This window comes from Sciurus carolinensis, chromosome 5, assembly GCF_902686445.1.
Source record: "Sciurus carolinensis chromosome 5, mSciCar1.2, whole genome shotgun sequence".
Classification (NCBI taxonomy): Eukaryota; Metazoa; Chordata; class Mammalia; order Rodentia; family Sciuridae; genus Sciurus; species Sciurus carolinensis.
Window position 1 is genome coordinate 112,498,512 of NC_062217.1, and position 23,923 is coordinate 112,522,434.

The following is a 23,923-nucleotide window of genomic DNA, read 5'->3' on the forward strand; positions in this document are numbered from 1 at the left end:
AAATTTGAGTTTCTCACTAGATTGACTCAAACTTTGCTTTTTACCCATAAGTAATCACTGTACTCCCAGGAAAGGGTGCTCTGCATGGTCAGGTTTAGGCCTCATCCATGGAGGAAAGGAGGAATTTCCACCCCTTTTCAATCACACTGAGCACCAAGTAGGGATGATTAATGATTACACCATCAGATCCTACCTGCTACTGCCATAAAAATAAGCATATGCAGGAAGCCGGTTGGGAGTTTGTAGGAAAGGCAACCCACACTCAGAAGTGTCTTCTGCTTTTCTCCCAGCTGTGAGTAACTATCAGAAATCCTACTGAATTAAACATTTGTGTCTACAGCACACACCCTTTGGTCTTACGACTACTTCCAGGTCATTCAAACAAAGTGAAATTAATTGATTGACCTGGTAAATATTTGTAAACTACTATCAGGCCTTCTCCATCCTATCTATCTAAAGATCAAATATTTCCATCCTTCTCGTGATGCCCTACCTGCCATGATTCTAAGCTCTTTGTATTTTTCATAATCTGTTGTTGAATACGTTATAGTTTGCCAGTTCATTGAGAAGCACAGTAAATAATTCATTAGAATTAGAAATAAGCATAGTGAAGAACACTTATGTCTAAATATAATCCTTCATCTAAAAAATGGACCAAGATAGTGGTACTACATTAAGAAAACTAACAAATGTAAGATCCTGGAGAACAGCCTGCAAATTCTTGGGCACTTTACCAACTTTTTCTCACCCTGAGCAGTGCAGACCATATAATGTGCAAAAAGGAAGCAACCTGGGATCACATGGCCAAGGACTCTGCCACTTGCAAGCTATGTCCCCTGATGTGAACTACATAAGTTCTCTGGCCTCTGTTTCTTCATCTCTTTACTGGAACAAAGAAATCATCTCATAGGGTTGTTGTGAAATATAAACAAGTTAATACTGGTAAAACAGAATAGTTCCTGTACACAGGAAGAGCTCAAAATGTGCTGTTTTCACCAGTAAGCATCCTCGCTATTGTATCTCCGGGTACTCAGGCATCTCATCAACACACTCCATTTATGTAACGAGGCCTGAATAATCTGGACTATACACAGTGATTACATAAGCCACCCCAGACATTTCCTTTCAATAACTATGTCAGAAGAAAGGAAAGAACCAATCTACCAGTCATCCTAGATAACCAGGCTTCAGTTTAGACTTATCCCTTTTCTTTATTAATTCCTACCTGGAAAGAAATGTTTCCAAGCACATATAGTGCCCTAAGACAACCTGACACACAACCAGCTGAGCTCATAAAACAAATGCATTAGGTGCTGAATGACCAATATAGTCATCCCTTGGTATTTGTGAGGGACTGGCTCTAAGACTCACCCCCTCTACAAATACCCAATTCTTCAGATGCTTGTCTCTTATATAAAAAGGTATAGTATTTGATATGCCTGCCTTATCAAATACTTTAAAACATCTCTAGATAACCTGTAATACCTAATATGTAAATATTTATTACACTGTATTGTTTAGGGAATAATGATAAGAAAAAAGTCTATACACATTCAGTACAAATACATTTTTTCCTGAATTTTTTTGATTTACTGTTGGTTGGGGTATGGAGGATACAGAGGGTACATTGTATGTAAAGCTTTCAGTCAGAATTGCTGCAGTTAGTGGCTCCAACACAGGCACATCCTATCTCCAGGTGACGGTGGATTAATAGGCAAAGGGAAGGTCATGGATAAACCAATATCACATTTTTTAAAATAGAATCCACTCTCACCTATCCAGCAATAGATGAGGTGTTTTACAGACTAGTCATCATGAAGGCCCCAAAGGGAATGGGAATATGTTTACCCTCTCCCTTCACTCAGCACAGGATCCTAGGAACATGGGAGTGGCAGCCCTATACTAATCATCCTGGGTCTTTCTAAGAATTAGCCTTTTCCCTATCCTACACATAAATAAGACATTAGCAACTAAGTTAAGTTAACTAGCAACTAAGTTAAGATTTTCAGAATTTATTTTCCCTCAAGTTTTCATTTTGAAGGTGTTCCTACAAAAAGTTGAAAAAAACTGTAGAGAATATCCATACAGCTGGGCACAGAAGTACACAACTATAATTCCAGTGACTCAAGTGGCTGAAGCAGGAGGATCTCAAGTGTGCGTAATTAGCCAGACCCTGTCTCAAAAATTAAAAAGGGGTACTGATGTAGCTCAGTGATAGAATGCCCCTGAGTTCAACCCCCACTATGACAAAAGAAGGAAAAAAAAGGTTCATCTCATAGGGTTTAATAATTCAACAATTAACATCTCACCATATTTGTGTGCATGCACTCTCATGTACTCTCTCTTGATGAGTCATTTAAAATAAATAGCTTATTAATGCTTATATTATTCTTTAAAACTTCAGTATGTATAACCCTAGAAGAGAGAGCTTCTCCTGCATAGCTTTAAAAGTATTATCACTGCTATGTAAGTTAACAATTTCCCAATGGTGTGTGTAGACTGATGTGTGTGTATTCATTACATTTTCAAACACATACAAACATTCTCAGTTGGCCCTAAAATGTGTTCAGGACTTTATCTTTTATTTTTTTTTCAAATCTCTTATCAATTTGTCATGAATCTGTGTTGCCCTGAGTAATGTCACATGCTCACTAAACATGCTGGTTTCACAAAGGAGGTCGATCAATCCATGGGGCATGCTGTGGCCAAGACAACTTCCTGTTTCTATGGCTATGACCTTGAGTTTTTCTTTTAAAAATTCACAACATCCTATGCTCTCCTTTACTGTGTGGTTTACAGAAGCATTTATGATGTCCACTCAGATGTTTCTGAAACCTTAGCAGCAACAAACTGAGTCCAGGAACATCAGTACTGCCTCAGAAATTGTCCTTGTCTTCTATTTATTTTCACAAATCTTTAGTTCTGAGTAAATGTTGCCCCTCCATTCTACCTGAGTAAGTGCATCTTGGTAAAATCTAACAGGCAATGGTGTGAGAATCCTCAGAAGCCTGTTTCTGGCCTGGTAACACCACAGACATTCAGATTTTATTTAAATGTTGATGGTCAGAAGTTAGGAGGAGGAGAACTATGCGGGGAGTAGTGGTGGCGTTGGTTGTGGTAGAGATGATAATGATGAGGTCATGGTGATGGTGGCAGTGGTGGTCCCAACTTCAGGCCCTTGCTCTCAAACAAATATATATGCAGAAATATCAACCTTAATTACATTTGATCAGGAATCCTTCAGCACAGGTTTTAGATAAGCGCAAACTGTCACTGAGACCCAAAGAGACTCTTTCCACCTGTACTTGTATAAGCTTTGAGGGCTTTTCTTCCTCAGAGCATGGAGGATGTATAATAACACAATTGTAGAAGTGCTTATTATATCTACTAACATCTCATTTCAGTCGGAATTCTGAACAGAGCAGCATTAACAGACTAGAATAACCAAACAAGATGAGAGTTTTTCAGAGAATCTCTCCTAATAACTGACAATGCCTTACATCCAAGAGCTTAGCTTCATTATTTGAGATGCCCACTTAAACCCTTGATATACTATTACACCTACAATCATTTTATGAAGGTTTTTGTTTTTCATCTGATCAACTACTGAATAGCCTCTGTATTCACCTCTTTAAGTTCTGCTTGCTAAGATGGTCTAGAGAGTACAAAAAAATATTTATTATAGGTCCTTGTGAAGTATAATGCATATCTGTGTGTCTGGCACCAGCATCTACAGACATGTAGGAGTTCTAAAAGTTGAAGTTACTCATTGCTTAACTTCTACCTTGGGCATAACTGACTATCACTTGCTTATCAGCTTCTATTCACCTTTGTTGTGCAGTGAATAAATAAGTCTCTCATGATTTCACCAATTATTTACATTGCTAAAATATTATAAACCATCTTCAAATTAGTTTCACGATCCAAATAATTTCACTCATCATCAGATGCACATTTAAAATCAGGTATTGTGTATATCTAGAAATTATTCTAGAGTCATTCTGAGTTCATATGCAGTAAGACTATGTTTCTGGGACTTTTTATATTAATCTAATATCTATTTAACCATAATTATTAGAAAGAAGAAATTGCACAAATGCCCAATGAATCTCAGTAGAGATTCTGGGAGAAAGCAAAATAATGTCACATTTTGAGAAGGCCCATCACAGGTAATTTTGCAACTAAGGGGTCAAAAACATGACAAATCTAATCTTTAAGTACTTATTAAAAACAATTCTAACATATATACATTGTTTGCCTAGCAAAATAAAACCTTCATGTGAATAATTTTAGCAATTTTGGCTAACAATTATTATCAACTCTCTCTTAAAAATTTAAAATAGATTTGCCCTAGAGATGAGAAAGGTAAGTACACCTTTCCTAGGACTTTGAGTTCCTCTCAGTGGAATTTGAGGAACTCACCTGCAGGAGAGAGGTATTTTTCTAATTATACAACGGATTCTCTTTTTCAACTGGCTAGTACCATAAGGGTTACAAATGCAAAGTCAATCACACAGAAAGATAGGGTTTTTTGTTACAGAACATAGAGCCGGATTCAGTCACATAAATGGAAGTTTAACAATCAAAGAATATTTTAAGAAGACTGCATACCTGTTCTTTGGATGGCACAAGGAGTTCTTCAATCATCATACTGTCCCGTGCGTAGGAGCTTCTGTTCAAGGTGTAAGACCTATCCGAACTGAAGGAGCGGAGGCTGTTGTATTTACAGTTAACCATTCAACAGTGGTAGATGATGATGAGATGAATAAAAGAAAATTAATGCATGCAACTTGAAGAACAGGCAAGATGGCTAAAAATATCGACAAATGCTTTCCTTGAAAGAACATCATCAAAAATAAAACTCTTAATGTTTGAGTCAATGTTTTTAGTGTACACAACCTCATGATCCGGTTTTGTTTAAAATTAGGCCAATTGGTATTAACTCTGTGAGAAGATGAAATGCATGAAAACTTCGAATGTTTCACCATGCAGCTGAACCAACAGAACATTTAGAAGAATCTGTAGATAATTGACAGTTGTTTTTTTTAGGATTAAACTGCATTTTAGAGTCTCCTGTCCTTTCTGGTTCATGTCTGCTTACCTTGCACTACTGACTGGAATTATGTCTGCTGTGAATGCACCTGTTTATAAGTCTTTAGAAACTATATATAGGAGCGCTCTGGTTTGTAGTTACTACTCATGGAAAACATTAAGAAGGAAAAGCGTTATTAATATTCCTGTCTGAACTCTTTATCATCTTCCTGGCCTGGAGGAAACATATAATTTCTCTGTATGATGACTCTATCCTTCCTGCAAATACTTGTTTTCCCTTGGCTTAACTCTTTTCTTCTTCACTCCTTTTATCGCTCTCCTTTCCAATCTCTCTCAAGACCTCCAGGTAATCTCTGAACTTCCCAGAAAGCAACTCCCCCTAATTCCCTAAAGTACTACACCACACTGACTTCTAAAGTAAGGCACTGGACAAGAACAGCTCTGCCTTGTCATATTGGTGACTTTGCATATATCCACATAAGTCATGCAAAGATTGAGATTATAATTAATCTGGGTCTTGGATTAATGCCTTGTGATCCTCCAGGAACAGGGACAATAGGGGCTTCAGAGGAACTGCTCTGAGGTCCTCTCCCACTCACCTCCCTGTCTTACCTGGAAGGCTGTAATAAGACAGCTTTTCATTACCTCACTTTTCTAATGAGGCATGAGGCTTCCTTTATTATCCTTAGAATAGCACTGCAGAATACAAAACTGCTTAGCTGAAATCTAGAACCGTCTCTTTAGCAACCCCTTTGTTTTGGTGTTCTTATCAGTGAAGAGACAAAATTATAGGAAATTTTCTTCTTTTCACTACCTGTAGAATTAATAAACCATTGATTTAATGTAGCTTACTCTATCTTCACCAGCTGAACCAGAAAAATGTTGACTGTCTTTGCCTTGCATATGATTGACAGGGGAAAGAGCAAATAAGAGGTAAATAAGGAATGACTTCTTACTTTGCATGAAATGATTTCTTTTCTCCACTACATACCATTCTAAAGATTACCTGAAAGTAGGTACCTTTATAACAAGATTCAGAGGCCCCTGATATTACAGGCATTATTCTATAAGCCTACACAGATGGTAGGTACATTCTAGGATTAGAGCCTTAGTGGTGATGAGAATCTCAGACTGATCTCTGAGTCAAAACTATCACTGTTCTACAGTCATTATTTAGTATATTCAGCAAATAAACACTAAATGACCATTATCCCTTAGAGGAGCAGTTGCCCAGTAAACCACATAACTAACCACTTGCATAGCTAGGCCCTCTGTACCCAATCATGCCACCCATAGCTCTTCCTTTCCTCCATCAGTTACAACTCTTTCTGTTACTCCTGTTTCTAGTCTATTAATTTCTTTCAAATATAGTAGAAGCTTCCTAACAGTGGGAATTCTTCCTAACTCAACAATGTCCAATTGAACTTTGTGTTATGCTGGAGATAAGCTATATCTTTGCAGTCCAGTATCAGTGGTCACTGGCCACATATGGTACTGAGCACACGAAGAGTGGCTAGTCTGGCTGAAAACAAATTTTTAACTAATCTGAATTTAAACAGCCATAGGAGGCTAGTGGCTGCATTTTTAGTGTGGCTTCTAAGTACTCATGGTAATGTTTCATCTTGCTCACTGATATGACTTGAGAAGCATTAGGAAGCTGTACTCTCTGCATTAGACACTCTTTTCTTCAAATTATGATTTCCACTACGTGATATAGTAACAATGGTGGCACCTGAGACAGTTTTATTGTATAACATGTATATGAAGACTTAAAAGTTTTTTAAAAGATTACAAATTCATTTTAATTTCAGTTTTTAAATATATCGAAGATTTGTTGATACTTTAAAAACATTCTCTCCTCCATTTAGTTTATATATGAGTGGCATCTGCAAAACAGAGCCCAGAACCGGGAACAGGAAGTCCTGAAGTAGTCTTCATTCAACATGATGTCTAAAGTCTGATTCCTGATCATTCCAGACCAATGTACATCAGACAGATGGAACCCAGTAAATCCATGAAGCTTCACTCTGAATCCTTAATACAATGAAGTACTTTTGGGTATTAAAATTATTGATTATTTACTTAGGGGTCTGGAAAGCATTAAACAGTTTTTAACTAAGGTCGACAGTATTATTTGTAGCCATCAGTATACCCTAAGTGTTAAGTACAGGAAGTGTTAGGAAAACATGCCTTGGAATTCTAAAATTATACTAGTACATCTAGCACAACATAAATAAAACAGCAACCAGCAAACAAACAGCTCCTCAAATCGACTTTTTCTTTAAACCTACTGAAACTTTTTCAGTTACTTCATGCACTACACAAAACTTGTTAAGGGAGAAATTCCTTAAGTATGCAGTCACTTATTTCTTTGTAGGCATTTAGTTTCTCACTGATTTTCTGTGTCACAAAACTGAGTTTCTAAAGCTGAGCAGAAAAAAAAAAAGGCACATTGCAGCACATCACAGCACAACACAGCACAACACTGAAGAAAATAAAAATGAGAAAATGAGCCAGGGAAGGGCAGAGAAGCACCATAAAAGCGCCATGTCATCTTACCTTATCTTGGGACTATTTTTAAAGTATTTTTAGAAAAAAACCAGGAGAAATAGAATGCAAAAAAATCAGACAGGGGAAAAAAGAAAAAAAAATGTTATGGTTGAATGAGTTACACATTTAATGTATTCCTTTTTAAATGTTACACTCAGAATAATTTGCTTGATAATACTTAACAATGTTCTTTAAAAAAAAATGTTTGCCTCTGAGCATAACATGAGTTGCCAATGTCAAAAAAAAATGACTTACATATAATAGCAACAAATAATGGTGCAATCAAAATTAGAAGTGGAAAGCCCTGGAATTACATTAAGAAAAAATTATAGGAGACAATATTCTGGTTTCATATTTCGCTGGATGTCAGTTGCTATAACTTTCTACATACTAGTAATTGATTCACAAAATGTGAGGACAAGAAGGCTCCTAATTATCGCATTACAAAAGTTACAGAACTCTACACAAGAATCCTGAGATCCTTTATGATTCTTCATATTTTTAATTGTAATTTGTTGCTGGGATTACCTAAAATACTGCATATTTTTAAAGCTGCTTTTCTTCTTGTTAATGACACCTGCTACAATAAGAGCTTAACGTCTTTTAAATATATATTTACAAAGACAAAGTTCTACTAAGTTATATGAGGTTCAAAATTCTATTCTAAAAAGACTAACTTGAAGAAAATCAATTCAATATCTAAACTGGCCACACCAACCACACTGAGAATAAACTCCAAGGTTTACTTTGTGGGAAGTGCCATTTACTATTAGACAATGAAACTTTTTACAACAGATTCTTAAACTATAGGAAAATGTCCTCAGGGCTCTGGCTTAGAAGGTTTAATTATTAGCTTTAAAATAACTTGACTGTCAGCAAACAGGCTGTTAATCCACACCAGGGAAAAAGAAGTCTCCAAATTCTGGACAAGGTCCTGTTTTTTTCAAACAGTGTAAGAAAAGTTTGAGTCAAGGTTTTCCACATACAAAAGTTTTACGCTTCAGTTGTAAGGACTGAATTTACCACCATTCCTGTCTATGACTTTTGGTAAAAGTCATTGCTATAATAACAAATCCCTTTACAAACAAATAATGGAATAGTTTGGAAGGGATCATTTACACTCGATAGATAATTTCAATAAATATACTTTTTCAAGGATGCTCTCTCTGAAGTCTCAATAAACAATAAACACCTATACACATATTTCTTACTGATTTGCAATTAAGATTTTATTTCAGTATGGAACAAAATTTAATTTTGAAACATGTGACCTGGATTGGTTCTCCCAGTTGTGTCAGTGAGCTCATTTGTTACTATGCTTGAAGCATGACTGCAAAACGTGGGAACGAACGAACAAACAATTAACATGTTCGATCACATAAAATTAAGGACTGAAAAACCACAAAGGAAAACAGCAGAGCATGTGTTTGAGAACATTTCACCAAATTCACACCCTCATCCAAAGAGTACGTTCTGGGATAATGTGGAAAATGAAAATGATGTTGGTTTATGACAAATCATGGTTGTTTTAAATTACGTATGAAAACCAGCAACAGTAAACTACCTGGCAGAACGGGCTCCAAGACTAAAGCCCATGTAACCCTCTGCAGGCAGGGAATCATCACCCAGTTCCTTAAGGTCCTGTGGCCCAAGATATTTGTCTGTGTCCCCTGTCATTGCATCTTCACCTGCAGATGTACAGAGCAAGACAAAATCAGAAGGTTCCCTTTTGAGTGCGTACCACCTGCAGAGAAAACTACACATTATCTCATTACCATCTTCCCTTAGCCCCTGGATAATTTTTGTAACTACCATTTAGGAAGAAGAAAGCATAGGTAGAGGTTAGCACACAATTTAAAGAGTGAATTTAAGTAATGCATCCAGCTCCAAGTGTTAAGTACCAATTTACAAACCTCACCCCTAACTCTGTCCTCCACCTTTTTGAGCCCCAGCTGCCCAGAAAGGTGGATCTTGTGAGTCAGAATTTTCCTCAGCTCACCCATGATGAGGACAGCTTGTTTGAACGGACATGGATTGGAAAATGAGAGCTATCTCATTACTGCTCTTAAAATTTTTGTGGGAAGGGAACTTTAAAAAAAAAAAAATGGTTTTCTCACACACAGGACTTCGCTTTGGGGCTTATGTAAGAACCTAGCAAGTTATTTATGTGTGCTATAACTGCTCATTTGGAGGACCTTGGAACACATTAACTTTGAACTGTTTCTAAACTTATCAAATTAATAAACTCAATCAGGCTGTCCCAATGCTTGAAATCTACTTAGAAAGCAATTCTGCCTTCTACAAAGATAAAATAAGGGTTTGAAAGGAGGACCACATAAAATTGTTCTTTAACTATCAACACAAAGAGTTAATCACATAAAATAGTTTTACTAGCTACACATGGCTAACGTGACCTCACATGGAAAACCACATTCCAAGAGTGACAGGGCAGGTTTTTCAATTGTCTTTGCCCTCTGGGATGTTTCCCATCCTTCTCAAAATATAGCTAAGACTGTGAAAAAGTTCTTTCCACACACAGGCAAACTCTTTTTTTATGACCCTTTTTCCCTTTCTGGACACAAGCTTGGCTAGCCCAAGGAGATTTCAAAGCCCAAGGAGATTTCAAATCCCAAGTGTGCATGTTGTGTTTTCTCAAAGGTAAGTGATTCATCCGCCACAGCTCTATTTTCCCACTCCATTCAGTACCGTTTACAATTTCCATTCATTTAAACTCAGGAAACCACCAGCGCTCAACTTTTAAACTACCAATCAGGTCTAAAAATACGCCGTCAACTACTGTTTTTGCAAATGTAAAAACTAAACAGATCAACTTTCTACTGCTATCCAGTACCAAGAGATTATTTTAAGTAACAATTTACAGCTGGGCTAGTTGCACATTCATTGCATCTGAAACAAAACCAGCACACCCCAAGCACGACTTAAAGAAAAGATCTTACTCTGTGGTAAAGCCATTTCCAGCAAGCTGGGCTGATCAAATGTTTTCCTGATGTTTCCAGGAATTCCTTAGGCAGTGATTTAGAATCAACCTCCAAACCAGCCCAAGTAAACCAATCTCTGGGTTGGATCCACTCTCTTCACCACGGCTGCCGAGTTCCCCTCAGCATCTCGGTCTCCTTGTAGGCAACTGAGGAATTACACATCTTTTCCCGCTCACCCGAGTGCAAAGATTTTCAAAATTTCAGACAGAAAGAAAAAAAAAAATCTGGCGACACTTAATTGAGATTAAGATCCTTTTGATCCCTCCGCAGACATCCTTTTAAAGCGCCTTCTGATTGGATTAAGAACTCTTCTGGCAAGCCTCTAGCAGGACCGAATGGTGACATAAATGCAAGCCCATGAGTTATTTGTATGTAAATATGAGGACTGCTCCGGTGTAGATTTTCGGTAATTTGATACCAGCGCTCCGTGCTTAACTGGGTAACTGAGACAGCTTGAAATGTAGGGAGAAAGCGTGAGGTGCTGCATTTAATTAGGAGGCGACTCTTCTCAGATATGAATGAAAAAACAGCCAACTCAGGTAGAGCGAAAACATTAGAAGAAAACAAAGAAGTTGCCCTGGTGGGGAGCGGCTGGGAGCTCCAGGCAAACTTTCAACTTTGTTCCGAGCTGGGAACACCAGGAGCCTCAGTTATTTATGGTCCCTGTCAGGTGGAAGGAGGGGAAAAAAAGAGAGAGGGAGGGCCTGCCCTTGAGTTGAGATTGTGAAACTGTGTGGCGCGGAAGCAGCCTTTCCAGAGCTCTCAAAGACGCACCTTGGAGCACACTTATGGCCACCGATTTTTACCAGGAGTTTGAAGGAGGGAGCAAAAGCTAGACGTGCTGGGGAAAGCAGCTGGGTGTTCTATTCTGCTTCTGACACAAATTCAACTCTTTAATACCGGAGGTGCTGACTGGTTCTCCCTCCTTGAGAGGTCCCACGAGAGGGAGCCAATCCCTTGGGAGGGTCCTGATTGAAGAGGTCGTTGTCACCCCTGGTAGGAGGCAGTGCCCAAGAGGTGTGGCTGCCACTTTGCTGTTACATTGTCTCTTTGCTGGAACTCAGGGCCTCCCTTCTAGGTGGCTCCACCCTGTTTATGCTGGCAATGAGGAAAAAATTAGCAGGGCTTCTGCATTCTTCATCTGGGTACACTGGAGAGGCCATTTCGACCTCCACCCACCCAGCTGGAAAATTAAGACTAGAAAGTAAGGGTTTTGAAACTGTCTTGAAGTAAGCTGCCCATAGCACTGCTTTATAAAATGCATCTATTCCCCTTGGAATGCTGTTACCTAAATATACAGCAATTTGAATCTATAGAGCTGATGAGGTGGGAAATGAATTTGTTTTCCCTGGGTAAATGCATAAATGAATGCCTCACAATATTAAAATATGACCCCTGCTGCTTTCATCTGATCAGTCTGACTGTAATCAACATTGTAAATATAGAGAAATAGAAGGGAAGCCCTGGTACTATTGAAAACTATTCTCAAGCAGAAGAATAATTTCCAAGCTCTGTTAAGAATGGGAGGAGAAGCCATGGCTTAAGAGGCATAATGTCTAATCGTTACTCTGGTTTTCCACATCTAAAAAACAGTCCAAACTACTTAGCAAAGCCTTTTTCAATGACTGCCATTCATTCAAACCTCCCTGTGATGCCATGGACCTTTCCCTAGAGTGCCTCATCTCTTGTCACCCTGCCACACCCACCCAGCCTGCCTGTCATAGCACTATTTCAGTCTCTAGAATTGCTTCAACTCAGACATTGAACCTTCACACAGGGTGTACTTTCTGGATGGAACCTCTTGCCCTTTTCGCCATCTAATTTCTCCAGTCTGACTCTTCCTAACATCCCTCTCATCTCCACTCACCATATTAAGTGTGAGTGTGCTTGTCAGAATGTACTGCCAGTGAAAACACCTGTTGACTCTCTGTTGCCTGGTGAGATCCTTGAGTCAAGGAGTCATTTTTTTCCAGGACCAGGCATATTGGAAGTACCCTCATAGTTTTGGAGTTCATGATTGCTAATAAGAGGTTAGTTTGTTTTATTTTTTATTTTGTAAATCTCCAAGCCACAGTAATTTAGCACTCTTTTCAAATTAAACTTGATGACTGGCATATGGTAAAGTTTCAATGAAAGTTGTTTCCATTATTTCTTTACCCATCCTTCTTAGAATTTGGATTGGTCATTATGAAACCAGAAGAAGCCCTGGGTGGGGTGATGGTAAGAACTGTCAGTACATTTGGTTAAAGATTAATTTAAAAATAGCCTGATTACAGTAAATAATTATGCATTTCCCATTTTAGAACAGTGCAAATATATATTCCTTTTTAAATGTGGAATTTAGAAATAAAGGCAATGGTATTATTTTAATGCACTTTTGCACAGTTGGTTCTCTGGGTTCAAATCCAAGCTCCATTTATTGATTGGGTGACCTTTGAAATGGCATGTAACTGCTCTGAGTCAGAGTTTCAACCTCTACAAAACTGGGATAATATGGCTGCCCCTACCCTGACTTTCTGGGGAATTAAATAATGCACAAAGGGAGAGCTTAGTCAATACTGTGACTCTTATTCTACAACATAGGTTTCTCCAGTGCCCAAATATTTGAACACATGAATTCATGTAGTTAGCATTTAAGCTGCTTCTATTTCTACTGATAAAGGAAAAATCTAACCACAGCAGCAAAATATCCCTTAACTTAATCAACTAATATAGGGCCTGACTCATCATAGCTATTCAAAAAATACTTGTTGATTGAATGAATGAATGATTGAACACTGACAACAAAATTGCTGTGCATGGTGGTGCACACCTGTAATTCCAGCAACTCAGGAGGCTTGTGGCAGGAGGATTTCAAGTTCAAGACTAGTCTTGGCAATTTAGCAAGACCCTGTCTCAAAATAAAAAGATTAAAAGTGCTGGGGATATGGCTCAATGGTAAAGCACTCCAGGTTCGATTCCCAGTATCACAAATAATAATAAAAATAACAACAATAATTTACTCCTTTTAATAAGCAAAACATTCTATAATTATTGTGTAGGACAACACTACTAGTACTAGATTAGAAAGAATTGAAATGAATTGTACTGAGTGACTTGTTAACTGCCTCTAATTATTATATAATCCAAAAATATTTTGGTTAGTGCTAGCTTTTAATGGGTACAAGTGTGCCAATGTAATTCCATAAATGACTCTCATTCAATATCAGAAATGTTTAGTTAAAAATATGTCTATTATCAAGAGCCACATATGTTCACTATCCAAGAAGTATCTGTATAGGTTTCTGTTTCCTAGATGTGTTTGGAGCAGTGGAATAACAGTTGTGTTGTAGGTTAAGTCTGACTACCTTTTGGCAAAGAGGATGTTGGTAGCCTTTAAAGATGTCCTTCTATTCCCACCTGCAATAAACCCATGTTTCCTTCTTCCCATGCCCTTCCTTGCATATGGCCCTTACTTGAATCTGGGTTGGCTAGAGTTTTGAACAGTAAAATTCAGGGAAAGTGATTTTGTATGACCTTTAAATCTAAGTTTAAAGAAACCTTGAAGGTTATCTCTCAGTCCTAGTACACCTGTGGAAGCCAGTTCAATGCAGGAAATCTGATTACCATGATATTACTATGTTATAAAGAAGCTTGAGGCAGCCACATGGAGAACTTTCTTTTACAGAGAACCAGCCACTCCTCAGCTTTGCCAGCCATCCAAAGAGGTGCCAGACTTCTGAATGAAAACACCAGCTTGAATACTTAGTGATGTTACTCCTGCCTCAGTCACAATCTGACTGCAATCTCATAAAAGATCTCAAGAGTCCAGCAGAACTCACTTAACCACAGGAGATAATATTAAATTGAACTGCTGAGTTTAGAGATGGGTTGTTATTTTGTAACCAAAACAGAGAAATGAGAAATGACAAGGTCCAAAGGTAAGCCAAGGAAGAGAAGTCACACACTAGTTACCTAATGTACTCTTAATAAATCAGAGTTAGCTCTCTAGCACATTATATGATCAATATAGACAAAGACCAGAAGTACAGTGGCCAGAGCCTTAGAAAAGGTCTCATCTATTTAGTATTGACTTCATGACTTTCCAAACTTCCATTGAGTCTAATGTTCTTATTGTTAATCCATTTATGTCAATAAGACACCAGAACATAGAAAATGCTTTAAAGAGAACACAAAATTCCCAAATCTACCTGGAACCCATCATTAACCAATAGTAAAATGCCTTTGGAGGCATATACTTCAATTTCCCAGCTCTCCCATTTTCCTACTTTTCTGTATTTCATTCTTAAGCGAGGAGAAAAGATTTCCTGCACTGTAACAAACCATTCATAGATAAACTTTGTCTATAGGAAAACAACACAAAATAAAATCAAGTACAAAGATTAAGAAAAAATAAACTAAATGATTACCAAATAGGTTACCCTCATTTCTTTTTAGATTTCATGTTAATGGTCCAGTACATGACATAAAACACTCAATCCAACTTCCTGTCAATCTTCATTATACCCTCTAATGATCCTTTTTATGACAAAGAAATAGTTCTTAGCCTAATATTTATAACTGCTTTCTTTCTAGGAGTGCCTCTTTTTCATCTTTCTCCCCTCCTACCCTCCTTTCTACATGTAATTACTTCTAATCTTTTTTTAACCTTAAGATCATCCCCCCCTTGCAAAAAACAGAACCAAACAACAACAAGAACCCCAATATTTTGGTTGCTTTTCTAGGAATTGAAAGATGTTTTCCCAGCTGGTTGCAGAGTTGGTTCATAAAGTTCCTTCATATAACTATACCAAACTATATGATTAGAAATTTTGCTCAGAAGTGCTTAATTCTTGTCCTGTGAAATACAGAATCTCCCCCACAATATGTATTTTGTGACATTAAAAAGGTGAAATTATAGTACAAAACCTCCAAATTACACGAAGCTTAAAAAAAAAGATAGATTTGAAAGAATAAAGAACAATTTCTATACTGTAGTGATTTATTAGTTGGTTTCTTGAGAGAGCTCAGCAAATAGTCCTATACACAGTTAATAATCAAACTTATACAACTTAATTTTACTGTACTCTTTAAAAAGTGATTTTTTGATCATCAAAGAGAGGAAATGAAGACTTCTAAGAAAATAAATCATTTAACCACTTCTAGTCTGCACCATAGGAAAGGAGAAAGAGATCAATCACATCATTATAATTAACACCAATATTTATTGAGCACTTACTTTGTTATGGGCACTGTTCTTGGTGCTTCATATATATGTGGGGTGTGTATAAACACACATAAATACATGTGTTCTACAATTCTCATAACTTTATTAAAAAGGAATTGTTATCTCTAAGATCAAGAAAACCCAGTTTGCAATGATGGACTAAATAGACCAAGATCATTTAGAATATGGGAAAGATGGGCTGGGTGTGGTGGTACAGGTTTCTAATTCCAACTACTCAGGAGGCTGAGGTAGGAGGATCACTAGTCCAAGGACAGCCTAGGCAACTTAGGGAGTCCCTGTCACAAAATAATTAAAAACACGCTTCCACAGACTTAGGGAAGGTTCTTGGGGTTGAGTGTATAGCTCAGTGCCTTGGGTTAGATCCCTAGTACTGGGAGGCAAAAAAAGATGGGGAGATGGGATTCAAAATCAGTTGATTCGACTCTAGAGCCCTAGGTTTAACTACTGGAAGTGTGCTAGCTATCAAACGATACTAGGTTATTTGGGAGCAAGGGATTTTGCCAGTTTGGGTTCCACATCCAGTGCCCATACAGTGCTTGGTATATAGTAGGTGCTCAACAAATGTGTGGAATGATTGAAAGATCAGTGATTTCCTTTGAAGAAGGAACTATAATTACCAGAGGAAGGGAGAGGGTGACTTACTTTTCACTGTAAACTCTCGTACCTTGGGAATTTTGTACCATGTGCATCTATCACCTATTCAAAAAATGAATAAAATTAACAAAACAAAACATAGGGACTGATAAATCATAAAGGCTGTGTGTTCTGGCCACCAGAAACAGTATTATGTCATACATAAGCCTGTCATGTAGAGCTTAAAATGTGCATGAGTATCAGTGGATATCTAGTAAACAGGGAGAGGAAATAAAAGATTTTATGATATTTTACCTTACTTGCTTCTATAAGAGATGGAAAAGAAAGAAAAATGAAGCAACAAGACAGGGAGAAGGAGAGGCATGTTATTCATGTGCTACTTCTGGTAGCTTCCCTATGTATGCTTTAAAGCAATAGTTCTCAACCTATGGGTGCTTCAGAATCACCTGAAAACTTGCATTCCCAACAAATTCCCAAGTCATTCTGAGGCTGCAGGTCTAGGGATTGCACTTTAAGAATCACTAGTTTAAAGGAATTTTACAGGAAAATGAGAGTAATATCTAATGGTAGTATTGACTGTCAGGATTATCTATTTTGCAGGTGGGAATTATCAGAGTAATTAAAATACCAGCTTCAGAAACAACTGAATTCAATTAAATAAGTGAATTTCAATGTAGACACATTATTTATATCAGATGGGATACTTGTTAAACTGCAGATGACAATTCCACAGGTCTAGGAAAGGCCCTTAGTTTTGGCACATGTAACCAACTTTCAGGGGACTGCAGTGTTACTGGTCTGCAAACCAATTTAAATATCCAGACAGTACAACCAACTATTGCCCTTGAGCACTTAGTCTCCAATAAAGAAGACCAGGACACACATGATAATACAAACATTGTACTACTAGTATTTATTTAGTGCTAAGTGACAGAACAAGCATGTTTTAATTCCCAACCCTAAGTTACCCTCATTCCCTTTTATAGACAAAGAAGAAACATATTCAAAGAGTTTAACTGATTCTATGAAACTCATATGTCGGCAGGGTGTGGTGGGTGCACACCGGTAAAGCCAGCAACTCAGGAGGCCAAGGCAAGAGGATTGCAAGTCCAAGGTCAGCCTCAAACTCAGTGAGACCCTCAGCAACTTAGCAAGACTTTGTCTCCAAATAAAAATTAAAAGGCCTGGGGATGAAGCTCAGTGTTCAAGTGCTCCTGGGTTCAATCCCCAGTACAAAAAAAAAGAAAAGAAAAGAAAAAAGAAAAAAACTCATGTTAAGTCAGGAGCAGAGTCTAGGTTGGAACCCAAATAGTCAGGTTGCAGAAACCAAACTTAACCTCTACACCACCATGGCAGAAGAGCAGCAGGAGAAACCACAAACTATCACAAGAGCTCCAAGGATGGCATTTAACTGAGTAGATTTGGTAGAGGCCAATGGAGGGTATGTGAGGTAGAGAGGAGTGAAATGGGAAGTTGGCCATTCCCAGAGGACACTGCAAAATAGAGAAGGAATGGGAATGTTCTGAGAACAGCAAGCTGGCAGCTTCACTGAAGTGAGAGGCAAATAAATGAGTGGCAGGAAATGGGCTAGTTGGGTCATATCTTTAGGGCCCTTGGAATTGGATTACAGAGGAACAATTGCCATCCCAGTGACAAGCAACGTATATCCATGGAAATGCAATTATTTTGTCGACTTACTCTTCTTTTTTAAAACTGGAGACTCACACCCTTGAAGCTCTTCCCCATCCTCTCATGCTATCCTGCCCTAATTCCAATCCTAAAGCAGGAAGCAGGACAGTTGAAGCCATCCGACATAAAAAGAGCAACTGCCATTTGCTGGGTTCCTACTGTATTCCAGTCATTGTTCTAAACGCTTCATACATGCTATTTCTTTTCATCTTTAAAGCAACCGGGTGTGGTATTAACCCCTTAAAAGGAGTTAATAATGAAAAATAAGATCTAACATGTTTTTATTTGCCGAAAGTTCAAGTAAGGGACACAAAAGTATAGATAACTTCTAAGAGGAACTTTTCTCATTAAATCAAAAGGGTAGTAGAAAGATTTATCTCTCTCATCCTACATTTAGACAATAAATTTTCAACTAAAAATATCCAAAAGACTATTTGCTCATGTGACTTTTCCTTTGATCTTCTGGTATTTTCATTTTCAAAAAAATCAAGGCAATGAAACTAGGAAGCAAGAGGAATACAGTAGGATTAGGGCCTTGATCCACTCGAATTTAATTCTAAAAGTCAAATTCTACCCTAAAGTCACATTAATGGGAAAGTTCCTTAGATTCCAGATCTGTATGTCTCCTTTCATTTTGCAGTTTGAAGCGAGAGCCTAGGTAAAGTAAGTTTACTCTGAAGATTCTGAGAGGTGATAAAAGACAGGAGGTGATGTGTGGAGGCTGGAGCTGGGCCATCAACTTCAAGAGGTCCCATGTGTTCAGGTACTTCTGCATCAGGCTGGAGGACCACACGGTGCTAGAGCCCCGCCCACTATTCCGTTACCTCCTGGTGTATTTGGAGGCTCAGAGAAAAGCTGACAGCCTCATGCTCAAGCTAAAGAATATAGCAAATGCCCTCCCGCTGGGGCTTCATTCTGCCTTTCCTCTCAGTCAAGAAGGACCAGAGGACCGGACTTTACTTTAAACCTTCATTTCCCATCATCTTCCTGCAGTCCTTGTTCTTTCAAGGACTGAAATACACTATTTTGCTTTTCTTCTCAAAATAGGTGATAACTATGGGGTAAGTGGAGAAAATGGTTAAATGAGCAATGAGTGCCCATAGGTGACCTTGGGAAGACTGAAGAATCATGTTATCTTTTTAAGATTCACAGATTCCTGTGGGACCATCACTTCAGTCTTCTTTCCTTCGCTTGCACTACTCATTTGACCCCGGCTTTGTAGGTGGCCAAAAAAGAATGGGGGTTTGAATGGCAAAGTTTGCACAACAACAACAAACTACTGTCATCCCACAGAACAAATGATTCTGTTCAGATTAATTATTTTTAAGAGTACAAACCCAATTTCATTCCTTAAAGTTTATTCTGCTCACTGTGGCTGCATGTGCCTCTTTTTAAAGAACTGTATAGCAGTTTACTGCTCCTTAATCCTGGCTAGTTTCTAAAGTAAGCATGCGTGACTCAGTGCTGGAACTTTTCCAGATGTAGCAATGAAAAACGTCCCCTGTGATCTTGGTTGGGTTAATAAACAAACCCATCACAGAAAAGAAAAAGGATTCAGTGTCTATCCTGCAAAGATATAGAAAAAGACAAATGCTAAGAGAGATACATAATTAATTTGTTTTCATATTCTTATCACTACTTCTTAACCCTAATGTAGAAATTCACCTTAGTCATCTAAGTAGGATCAGACATTACCCTGACTTGGTCAAATAAGTACTTAAATCTAAGGACAGAACGCAGGTTGAAAGAAGGACAAGATTATCCACCCTGCACCCATTACTGAAAACCCATGCCATTTGTAAAGACTAGATAATGAATAATGACTGGCCACAAACTAGTCCTGTGAAATCAGGCATTAAAATGTTAGTTCTAACAAGAAGATAAATTAGGAGGCTAAATTCAAGGCAGCAATATCTGGGCAATGGGTTTCTTCTGTTTATTCTTTCTTAGCTCTTCATCTAAACTCAACCCCAAATCAAGACCTCATTGTTTTAGCTATTCATTAGTTAGACATATAAAAGCTGTACAGTACAGGAACATGTTCACTGTTCCCTTGTACTTACAAAGAAGTATCAGGAGCTGGGTGTGGTGGCATACTCCTGTAGCTCCAGTTAAGGCAGGAGGATCGCAAGTTTGAGGCCAGCCGCAGCAACTTAGCAAGACCGTGTCTCAAAATTAAAAAATGAAACTGGGATTGTAGCTCAGTAGTTAAGTGTCCCTAAATTCAATCCCCAGTACCTCCCACCCCCTCAAATGAAAGGTACTAGGCACTTTGCTGAGAGAGAGAGAGAGGGAGGAGAGAGAGAGAGAGAGAGAGAGGAGAGAGAGAGAGAGAGAGAGAGAGAGAGATTCACAGAGACAGAGAGAGAAAGTTTTGTTTTTCTTTCAGTATTGGAGATCTGGGGATCAAATCCAGGGATACTTTATCTCTGAGCTACCTCTCCAGTCCTTTTTTTAAATTTTGAGACAAGGTCTTGCTAAGTTGCTTAAGGCCCAAGTTGCTGAGTGCCTTTAATTTGTGACCCTACTGCCTGTCAGCCTGCCTTGCTGGGACTACAGGCGTGTGCCGCCATGCCCCAGCAGAGTGTGTATTTTGTAGGCAAGGATTTGACCTCCTTTCCTATACCCAACTGCCCATCATTAAAGCCAGGCAATAAATACCCATTTATTGGTTGGTTTTATTTCTAACCAATACCCCAACAATGTACGTGTTCAAGGCAAAGACATGTGGGACCTCTTCTCAGTTCTCGTCTTCATTCAGGTTCTGGCCCAGTGATCAGGACCCTCTTCCACGGCTTCCAGCTGTCTGCCCACAGCCCTGCCTTCCCTCACGGATTCATGCTCAGTGCTGACATTCCCTGGGTTTACCTTTCTTCACTCTGTAGTAAGGATACTACTGTGAGCAGGAGGGATGAAAAGTGGTTAGATGAGGACCTGCTTTCACATGAGGCAGGTCAGACTTTACAGGTAGATGGACAGGGGCAGAAATTATTTCAAAGGGGAACAGCACATTCAGAATTACAACTCGTTTCGGGCAAATGGAAAAAAAGAAAAAAAACAGCCTGTTATCTAAAGTAAACAAAGGCACTAGGACACTTAACTCCCTACCATCTCTTAAACATTCCACAGGTTGCTTAGCTCCTTATTGTCTCAGTTTTGTGGGGGAAAAGCATACACTTTGGTCTGACCTTCCTTGCCCATATAGGACCTATGTGCTCTCCCCTGTGTGTATATCCATGTGGTCATGTGAATGTGGCCACTGATAAGGTTACCAAAGTTTCCTATATTGCTGGTACTCATTTGATTGGCACATTCCATGGAAAACTCTCTCATAGAAGTGTCTTCCCTGGTCTCCACTGGAACCCACACTTCTAGTTGCCTGCCTCTCTCCCTCACTGCTGCTTCTCATATCCTTCCACATCCCTCTAAATGTCAGTGTGCCTGAGGACTCCAGACAGCTGCTCTTCTTACCTGTGCCCTACCCTAAGGGACCTCACCCAGGCCAGGACTTGGTGTCACACTCCCACTGCTGAGCTCCTGTGGAGGTCTGTCTCTGATACTGACCAAAACAATTTCTGAATTTGTAACATCTCTTTTTCAATCCCCACCCTCCTCCACCCCTCCCAGTAATTTCTGCTTGTCCAAATTTATCTATTCTTTAAAATGCTTTTCAAGCTCCTTCTTGAGGCCTTTAGTCATCTCCCTTTCTTTTGAATTTCCTTATCATGTGATCTCTTCTTTGCTTACACCATCTCATTGTGCAGGTCTAAGCAAATAACCTAAATTCAAATTCCAGTTTCACTGACTATCTAAACTTGAATAAATACTAAAACTCTTTCAGCCTGATTCCTTAATGTAAATCAGGACTAATAACACCTTAAATTAGGGCTTTAAGTTAGGACTAAATGTAAATTGGGAATAATAGGATTAATACTAGTACTAATAATGTTCTCAAGTACTTTTAGAAAATTAATCAAGGTAAGTTACCAATATTTACTGAGATGTTACCACATGCCAATTTAGGTTAAACATTTTATAAATGATCTCATTTAAAACTTAAATAACTCAACAGCTGTAGGGCATTCATCCAAGTTACCAGACAACATCCATATTAGAGCAGAAGTGAAGTACAAAGGCTGTCAATATCAGCCCCAGCACTGACCATCTGCATGACCTTGATCAAGGTTCCTAACTTCGTGGAACCTTTTTTCCACATCTATAAAATGCAAATAGCAATGGCCCTAACTCAGGCTCACTGTGAGGATGAAATGACATAATGCATGAAGTGTTTATAGTTTAATGCCTAGCACATCGCAAGCTCAATAAATGAGCAAGCAGCTTGTTTATGATGCTGAAAGTGTTCATTTATGTGGAATTCTAGACAGGGGCAGTCTCAGATAAATGGATGGAGGCAGGCCAGTGCATGCATTCATTTGTAAAAGAGGGCATGTGTGTGCATGTCCTCAGAGCTGTAACAGTGACCAGGATAGCTCTGCTCCTATGCAGTTAAGTCTAATTTGAAAGAAAATGAACAAAATTAATCAAAAACTTGGAAAACTAAGTTTATAAGCCAATTTTCCTACTCTTATAAATAGTTTTATTGTCGCATAGCCATACCTGGATGCCCAGGTAGACTCTCTGCCTGCTTTTTGTGTTCTAATGGCAGAGGACAGTAACTGTGATAGAGAACATATGCCTGAAAATTTGAAAATATTTATCACTTGCCCTTTACAGAACAAGTCTGCTCTTCCCCCTGAAATTAATGACTAATACAAGACGAATACTAGGAAGGCATTAGAAAGTGTGATTGAGAGGAAAATGGAGACAGCCAGGGTCCCTATCACAGGGGGTTTGTTGATCATGGAAAGAGACGAGATTATTCTAAGTATAATGTGAAGCGTTTGGAGGGATTTTCTTTTCTTCTTTTCTTTTATTCTTTTGGTGTGTATTTGTATTATTTTGTGGTGCATTTGTATTATTTGGGAGGATGGCTACTTTTATCATGAGATGAAACAACACAAATACATAAAATGTAAATGTACATTTAAACAAATTGATATAAAACAAACACCATCCAGATTAAGAAAAAGAAAACCACCAGTGCCTCAGAAGTCTTCTCATCCCCATCACAGGCCTCTCCTCCCTCCTTATGGCAATCCCTTTCTTTACAATATTCTTTGCCTTGCTTTTTTGTTTTTTAATCTCCCTCTCTAATCTTACAATCCTAATCTATTGATGCCTGGTTGTGACGAATTCTCCTGTCTTTGTATAACCTACAACTCAGCAATTATACTCATAGTTCTAAAGCCACAAAAGTGTATGTCCATGTGTACCAGGAGACATATAAGAAGGATTGTAGCAGCTTTGTTTCCAAATGGTCAAACTGGAAACAAGTCACAACAGTAGAGTGAATAACTTCAATACAGCACTATAGACATTCAATGGAAAATTATACAAACACAATAATGAATGAACTAAAATCATGTGCAAGAGCATGAGTGAATCTTAAAAGTATAACTATAGGCTTTGGAGGGTTTTAAGCTGGAGAACAGAATAACATGATTCAACTGATACTTTTAAAGGACTGCTGTGGATGCTACGCAGAAAGCTGAGTCTCTGAAATAAGTGGAGACTTATAATGGAGGCCTCCACAGTATCCCATGAGAGATGCTGGTGTATTGGATTAGGGTTGTGATAATGGAGATGGACAGGAAAAGAGGGATTTGAGATGCATCCTGGAAGTAGAACTGATGTGACTTGCCTGACTGGATATGAATGGTAAGAAAAGGGAGATGTCATATAACTCACAGGC

The 23,923-nt window shown here is 38.5% G+C and overlaps 1 protein-coding gene across 1 annotated transcript in view; it reads right to left on the bottom strand.

The window, feature by feature from the left end:
- Ank3 (ankyrin 3) overlaps positions 1 to 23,923 on the bottom strand; it is a 320,745-nt gene that overhangs the window by 87,551 nt on the left and 209,271 nt on the right. The window contains 2 exon segments of the mRNA XM_047553901.1: positions 4,612 to 4,714; positions 9,167 to 9,290. Of these exon segments, the coding sequence (XP_047409857.1) occupies positions 4,612 to 4,714; positions 9,167 to 9,290 (227 nt within the window).